This window comes from Salminus brasiliensis, chromosome 7 (assembly GCF_030463535.1).
Source record: "Salminus brasiliensis chromosome 7, fSalBra1.hap2, whole genome shotgun sequence".
NCBI lineage: Eukaryota > Metazoa > Chordata > Actinopteri > Characiformes > Bryconidae > Salminus > Salminus brasiliensis.
The window spans coordinates 29,174,409-29,182,679 of record NC_132884.1 but is presented as its reverse complement, the minus strand read 5'-3'; the positions used below and the strand labels follow the sequence as shown (position 1 = coordinate 29,182,679).

General features: G+C 39.4%; 1 protein-coding gene across 1 annotated transcript; it reads left to right on the top strand.

The window, feature by feature from the left end:
* The first annotated feature begins 1,194 nt into the window (after window positions 1-1,194).
* Window positions 1,195-6,945, top strand: sec61a1a (SEC61 translocon subunit alpha 1a). The gene is made up of 12 exons (XM_072683079.1): window positions 1,195-1,282; window positions 2,616-2,683; window positions 2,816-2,881; window positions 2,987-3,065; window positions 3,390-3,521; window positions 3,758-3,867; window positions 4,011-4,164; window positions 4,267-4,427; window positions 4,604-4,801; window positions 5,214-5,405; window positions 5,533-5,609; window positions 5,701-6,945. The coding sequence occupies exons 1-12, from the start codon at window positions 1,276-1,278 to the stop codon at window positions 5,885-5,887; spliced, it is 1,431 nt and encodes a 476-aa protein (XP_072539180.1). The 5' UTR covers window positions 1,195-1,275; the 3' UTR covers window positions 5,888-6,945.
* Window positions 6,946-8,271: the final 1,326 nt, after the last annotated feature.

The following is an 8,271-nucleotide window of genomic DNA, read 5'->3' as shown; positions in this document are numbered from 1 at the left end:
TCCTGCCATGCCAGGTGCTGGACATTTTAAGGCAGGACCATGGGTCCAGTTGAATCAGGTATGTTTGAGCAGCAAATTGGGCTGGAATCCAATCCTCTAGGAATGGAGTTCCCACAACACCGGGCGGTGGAACTCATCACAGTTCAGAAGGGACCAGTTTAAGCACAGTTTGGTGATTTCCCTGCTTAAACACACTCGAGTCATCAGTTTAGTAGGAGTGTTTAGCAGAGAGTTCCTTCAAGGCCAAAGGTAAAATGTGGAACCCCTAAATTCATAATATTTAGAGACATAAATCATTCCCTCGATTTAATAATTTGTTCCCTCAGTAAACAATCAATTTAACAATTTAACAATCTGTTCCCTCAATTTAACAACCTGCGCTCTCAATTCAATAAATCATTCTCTCAATTCAATACATTTTTACCTTAATTTAACAACCTGTTCCCTCAATTTAATACATTTTACCTTAATTTAACAATCTCTTCCCTCAATTTAACATCCATTCCCTTCATTTAAGATCTGTTCCTCATATTTAATAAAGCGCTCTCTCAGTTTAATAAATCATTATAATAAGAAAATGTTTCCTCAATTTAACATCCATTCCCTAGAAATAAACCGTTTGACAATTTAACAAGTTTCCTCAATTTTACAATCTGGTCCCTCAGTTTAATAAATTGTTCTCTCAATTTAATAACTTATTTCCTCAATTGAACAATCTGGTCCCTCAATTTAATAAATTGTTCCCTCAATTTAACAACCTGTTTTCTCAATTTCATAAACCTTTACCTCAGTTTAATAACCACTTTCTTAATTCAAGATCTGTTCCTTATATTTAGTAAACCGTTTCCTCAATTTTACATCTACTAACTTCATTTTATCTGTTCCCTTATATTTAATAATTACATTTATGGAACGATCAATTAAATCGAGGGAATGTTTTGAGTGTTTATTTATTATTTTTAATATCTTTATTAACAATCTTTATTAAGCTCCGTAGCGACCTAACCTGACATTTCTAAAAATGTATCATATCGTGCCGAAGCCTAAATGAACCGATTTCAAGTGTAATCAAGTGAACCGACTCCCATCGTTCACTTTAGCGAGTCTGTCGGAAAGAGCCGAGGATTGTCGAGCGTACTGTGTGACGTGTAGCCGAGCCCGTGTAGTGTTGACGTGTCTCTAAAGCGCTTCCTCTCCTGACGCGGCGGTGAGACTGCGCCGGTGGCTCCACACGGGGAGCTCAGATACTGAACGACTTTGACGGGAAAGAACACCATGGCTAGTGAGTAACGTTACTCGAAAATGTACCTGTGTCTTTTACTAACTGTCTTATTTGTGCACTTGGCGTTAAATAGGTCATATTCGGATCAGTTAATCAACAGTTTAGCGAGCTAGCTAACGAGTAATGTCAACGCATTGAGGTTCATTGATTGGAGGTTAGCCAGCTTGCTATCGGGGAAAACGGACGTATTACACGTATCGAAGTAGTGTTCTTCTTTATTTCATCAACGTTAGTTTTTCCTCCATGTGAGGATTAATTCAAGACGTTAAATTTGCAGTAAACTGAATCATTTCTTGTTTATTATTACTTTTTGAAGTAGCTAGCAGTAGCTAACCTAGCTAACCGCTAACCGACTCCGTGTGTGTGGACAGATGAACGTAGCTAGCTAACGACAAATTGGTCAAGCGATTTCCCCCAAATACAAAAAGACTCACCCTAACTGAGTGTTATGTACTTATGTTTTATGTTGTGTGGCAAAATAACAGAACATAAGCAGTCCAAGTCAGGTCGGTTATGTAGCTAGTCTTTATGAAAGGTCGGCATTGGGCGGTGTGTGTGTAGGAATAAGGCTGTAGAAGTAGCCACATCGCGAACTGCCTATTTCTGTTGGATTTGTTTGAGTATTCTGAGTACCTTTATTAGATACTGTACCTACAAACAATAATAATAGACACAATATCCAAGAACAGAAAAAAAACATGTTACTGAATGACTTCTTACGTGTGTTCTTACGTGTCGGCTGTTCGTAAACGCAGAAAGACCCGTCGCAAACTTCTGATGACGAGGCTTTAGCTCCCCACGTACTGGAACATGGAAACAGCTCGAGAAAATGTCTAGATCTCTACAGTCTTCCCACTTACCACACACATACTCGATCTGGCAAGACATGTTTACTGTCTGAAGAGTGTTTAATTAGTTTTACTGTGGAGCTAATATAGCTGATCTGTCATTCTGGGCAGCAGACTTAAGTTAATGTACTAGAAACAGCATTAAAATAGTTGCTTTACTGTAAAACTTAAGAATTAAACTGCAACAACTGATTGGTTCAGTTGTATTTGTTTGTTTTTTTGATAAATCTGTTTATTTTGCTGCAGCATTTCTTTGTCAGGGGTCACTAATCTTATCCACAAGAGTTTGATTCCACTTGTTTAATCTGTCCATCTTTAAACGTTTGGTAGTTATGAGGGCAGATTGTGCTTGATTGGAATGGAAGCCTATAGCCCAATCTTCCCTTAAAGTGGTGACCCCATACATATGTTAATTTCAACACAGTCAGGTAATCAGTGTATGTCTTTTGTATTTGTTAACAAGTCCTCTTTTCCTCTGCTTTCAGTCAAGTTCTTGGAAGTAATTAAACCGTTTTGTGCGGTTTTACCTGAAATTCAGAAGCCAGAAAGAAAGGTATGTATATTGTTAGTCATCAGTCTTTTAAAGTTTTAAGTTCTTCTTAAATACTGTGTTAAAAACTGTATGAAACACTGTATTAAACGTGTTTTGTAAAAACGGTTCCTTATGCTGTTCTTGTGCTTTCAGATCCAGTTCAGGGAAAAGGTGCTATGGACAGCCATCACTTTGTTCATCTTCCTTGTGTGCTGTCAGGTAAGTTTAATAAGGACATTTTTCAGGGGTTTTACATTTTAAACTTTAGTTTATGCCAAGGTAATGTATTTTTGTATACTATTACTAAACACTGTTCTCTTTCAGATCCCTCTGTTTGGGATCATGTCTTCAGACTCAGCCGATCCATTCTACTGGATGAGAGTCATTCTGGCCTCCAACAGGGGTCAGTATCTGTTTACACACAAACATTGCTCCAATAGTAGTGTTGTCATACAAATGGTGTTGGTGCTAGCCAAAATGCACAAATAGCTTGGAGTTAAAAGTTGAATCAGTTATTCAAATCATAATTCAAATCAGTCACTTTTGAGGGGGAACAGCTTCTATCCTGGCACAAATGTTTGCTTATGTGGACTTGTGACTTCAGCTGTTTTGGTGGAAAGGCCATCATTAGCGTAACCTCATTTGTAGCTCTAGCTGAGTTGTTTATCCTAGTGCTAATCTTTGGTGTTTTGAGTCTCACCATGTGTATATAATGTATCTGCAACAGGTACTCTGATGGAGTTGGGTATCTCTCCTATCGTGACCTCTGGCCTCATCATGCAGCTGCTGGCTGGTGCTAAAATCATTGAAGTTGGAGACACACCTAAAGACAGAGCTCTGTTCAATGGAGCTCAGAAATGTAAGTCTGTGAATTATATAATGGTCCGTTTTCATGAGTTTTAGGAGGTGGGGGATATTGCTCTGAACTGTTCTGAAGAAGATTAGTAAATGAACCCAGATTGTAGTTAAATATTGATCGTTCATTATCTGTTTCATTTTTGGTTTGTGTTCAGCCTTATTTCCTGTTGCATTGCAGAAGGGATAGGCTCCATAGATTGGCAAAAATACTAATATAGTGGTTGTATGTGTTTGTAGTGTTTGGAATGATCATCACCATTGGACAGGCTATTGTGTATGTGATGACGGGCATGTATGGAGATCCCTCAGAGATGGGTGCTGGTATCTGTCTCCTTATCATCATTCAGGTGAGTTCACAGACATGCATGATTCTGCTGTTATTATTGTAATTATCAGATCATTACAGCATTCTGTTTAACTGTTAAATAGATTAAAACATTTGAATAAAGGGAAAATGTGACTGAGGCTGTTTTGTGTTTATTTTCTGCAGTTGTTTGTGGCTGGTCTAATTGTGCTTCTGCTGGATGAGCTGCTTCAAAAAGGCTATGGTTTGGGCTCAGGCATTTCTCTCTTCATTGCCACCAACATCTGCGAGACCATTGTATGGAAAGCCTTCAGCCCAACTACAGTCAACACAGGCAGAGGTACACACTTAGAATGGGAAAGCCATCTCAAACTCTGACCATCAGAACAGAAAAGGTTGTATGTGACTCCACAGTCTAAGCTTGTGTTTGTCTTTTTCATAGGTACTGAATTTGAGGGTGCCATCATTGCCCTGTTCCACTTACTGGCCACACGTACTGATAAAGTGCGAGCTCTGAGAGAGGCCTTCTACCGACAGAACCTGCCCAATCTCATGAACCTCATTGCTACAGTCTTTGTTTTCGCAGTGGTCATATACTTCCAGGTCAGTGAGCAGTACATAGTGACCAAAGCTATACCACATAATGGCACAGGGTTAATAAATACGCAGAGATTTTACTTGTAGTTCATAGTGAATTCAAATGGGTGGGTTAAATCAAAGGGTGGTTTAAGTAAGTGATGGTGTGAAATAATTTTCTTTGTTTTAATCTCTTTGTTTAGGGCTTCAGAGTTGACTTGCCCATCAAGTCTGCACGTTACCGTGGCCAGTACAACACCTATCCAATCAAACTCTTCTACACCTCCAACATCCCTATCATCCTGCAGTCTGCACTTGTGTCCAACCTCTACGTCATCTCTCAGATGCTCTCCACGCGGTTCAGTGGCAACTTCCTTGTGAATCTGTTGGGAACCTGGTCTGTAAGTAACACAGGGAAAATCTGTTGTTGTTATGACCATGTTTCTCAAGCCGGCTTATGGGAATGCACAGCACTGCGCATTGTCAGCCATGTCGGCTCATCAAGCATTCGCTTAATGAACTGATGAGTTAAATCAGTCTTGTTTGATAAGGAAGATCTTGTTTGTGTGCAGTATTGTGGCCCAAGAGAAGGACAAAGAAACACTGTATTAGCTGATTTGAGTAATGAACAAACCTGCTGGTGTTTCTTCTTTATTGGGAAAAGACTAATTTGCTAAATGAAGACAGTCTGTGCACTTAGAAAAGGAAATATCTAAGTATCCCCTCTACATCTGTAAATATAAAAAAGCCCAGGAAACTTTTCCAGTTTCCTTCTGAGTAACTCACATTTGACAAACCCTTTCTTGTTCACAGGATACATCAACTGGTGGTCCAGCTCGTGCCTACCCAGTAGGAGGGCTGTGTTATTATCTCTCTCCTCCAGAATCGTTTGGCTCGGTGCTGGATGATCCGGTTCATGCACTCATCTACATTGTGTTCATGCTGGGATCATGTGCCTTCTTCTCCAAAACCTGGATTGAAGTGTCTGGATCATCTGCTAAAGATGTATGTCACATTCCTGACTGCATTTAGTAGTGACAGAGATTGTAAACTGCAGTAAATGTGTCCTTAACAATTGTAGCAATGTAGTGGGACACTGTATATGACAAAAGACTGCATGTTTGTCTCTCAGGTGGCCAAACAGCTGAAAGAACAGCAGATGGTGATGAGGGGACACAGAGAAACCTCCATGGTACATGAACTCAACAGGTCAGTCTCTGCACTACACGGCTGTTCTTTCTAAATGCAAATGCCTCTTCAGAAATCCTTATTCTGATTTTGCTCCCTTGTCTATCTGCAGGTACATCCCCACAGCAGCTGCCTTTGGTGGGCTGTGCATTGGTGGGCTGTCAGTCATGGCTGACTTCCTGGGTGCCATCGGGTCAGGAACAGGAATTCTGTTGGCAGTCACCATCATCTACCAGTACTTTGAGATCTTTGTTAAGGAACAGAGCGAAGTTGGAAGCATGGGAGCCCTACTCTTCTAAATTTTCTTCACATGGACACATGCATATGCTGACAGACACCTTATCAAACACTTTTATATTGAGTGTTGTCATTATTTTATATGTTTTTTTTTTTTTGTTTGTTTGTTTGGGTTTTTTTTTTTGTACAATTTGAGTTTAAGTGGTCTGTTGTCAATAGTGCTGTCTTGAGCAAATTCCCTGCTATTGGCCAGTTTGGTCTTGGAATTTTCTCTTTGGTCAGGAGGAGAAATATTTCTACAATACTCAGTGGTTGGTCAGTACAGCTAGATTGAGCTTGAATGGTTGATGGGTGAGCCCATGTTTTTGAACCGCCCCACCTTGATTTGTCAAAGTATTTCTCCAAACTTTTCTACCGTTGATCTCAAGGTTCTTCCATAGTTTTTGACATTTCTGCTTAGTGCTCTGACATATTACATTTACTGCAGGCAGTGTTGAGGAGTGCCTCAGTTCTGTTCTCCACACAGTGGCTCATCAGTCTTTCACTTCAGCCTCATGCTGAATGGTGTTTGTCCCTGTTGGCCATCTGTAAAGTTCCTCAAGCAGAATGGTTCACATGGTCATTGTTAGTGTTTGCTAGTTTGAGAAGGGCGTTTGGTTGTGGTATAAGTGAACTTGTCATAAACAAGCAAACACTGTGTATGATGGAAGACCATGTGATTGAACAGTCCAGCCAAGTTGAACGAGAGAAGGCAAAACACACTACACAGTGTGGTCTTAACATTTCTGCCCTTTTTATGAGAAAGGTTGTCCAAGCTGGAAGCATTTGTCTACATAAAAAGGTAGAAATGATTCAGGGTCAAAAGGAGTGCTTTGTCTATGAATGGTTCTCTGCCTGACTGTAATTGTCTGGACCTCGTGGCTATATTAACAAACTTCTCTACGACAGGAAAACAGCTTCTTGATGTCTTGTTGACTTGTGTCTGTATATATGACATTTCATGAAATGTGCCACCATGTAAAATAACTTTGATTTTGCATATGTAAAAAGAAATGCTGTTCCAAACATCTATCTTCTGGAAAGAGTGTTCATTCTCAGTAAAGGCTCTTTTTTGTGAAAAGTTTGTCAGTTTTTCTGGTGGGAGAGTGAATAGCAGAATAAACATAGTCTGCAACGGTAATCATTCAGTAGTCATTCAGTTTAGTTGCAGGTATTTCTGATGAGAATTATGAGAATCATGAGAAACAGTCATGTTCAGAATAATGTACAATTTGACCAGCATGAAACAAAAGAAAACTGATCAGGTCATGTTTATTTTGGGGGAAACATAAGAAGAAGCTCCATCATGGCCCTTATGAATGCGTGGGTGCAAAAGCGGCAGTTACGGATTTCTAGACAACTGTAAATAAAAACGTCACTATCAGATTTTAACAGGTAAACTTGACCAATGAACACAACTGGAATCCTTTTTGTGCCAAATAAAAATTCTATCTGGTATATCCTTACAGAAAAACACACGAACAGCATGACCAAGTGAAAAGTAATATCACAAAAACACATTTTCACATATGAAATAGGATTTTGTAGTTTGAAGTGCAGCATATTCTCCTTCCAAGTAGCATCTAACCTTTTTTTTTGTAATACTCAACATGTTTTGGGAAAACCGTGTATAGCAGACAGTCTAGTTAATGCTAGCTTGGTCGTATTTTGTAGTATTAATGCTAGCTTTCTAGGTCTCAAAATTAATGTCTGCTAAGTACAGCCTAACCCAAGTCATATAGCCTAATGATATATATTTATTAGCTGACCGGTCAGAGGCCAGACTAGACTAGTTAGGAAACTATTAGAGTTTCCTAATAGTTGGATGATGTATTTGTGTACCATGTGCATGACTGATTAGTCCCTTGTAAGAGGTTGATGTCCTTCTTTAAGCAAGCAAAGGAACTTTGAAAACATCCTGAATGATGGATTTGATTGTGCTGTATTAGTGTAACTCTTATATGAATGTTTGGAACAAGCTCTCTTGTATTTTGATGTTCTAGTCTGTGGCATTCTCATAAAAAAAAAAACGTTGCTTTAAAAGTTCAGTTCACAAAAACAAAATTCAAATAGTAACTTTCATTAACATTTAACAGAATTGTAGAAACTGTTCTGAGGACTAGTTACATTTGTATGAACTCATGTGGATTCTGTGTCTGGGTTACTGTCACACTGGCTAAAAATTCATTCTATATAACACCAGGTCTGAGATTCTGGGTGCTTGCCACATCATGCTTGCTTTAATCAATGATTACCTGAGTAAAAAGAAAATCCTTCGCTTCTGACTGGATGGGCCTTGATGGGAATGGGCTCAGCAGGCCTATGGGATGAAGGGGTGGGGATGGCGATCAACAGGTCAGCAGGACAGGGACTTTAGATAGCCCATTCTGACTGCGACTGGACTCTT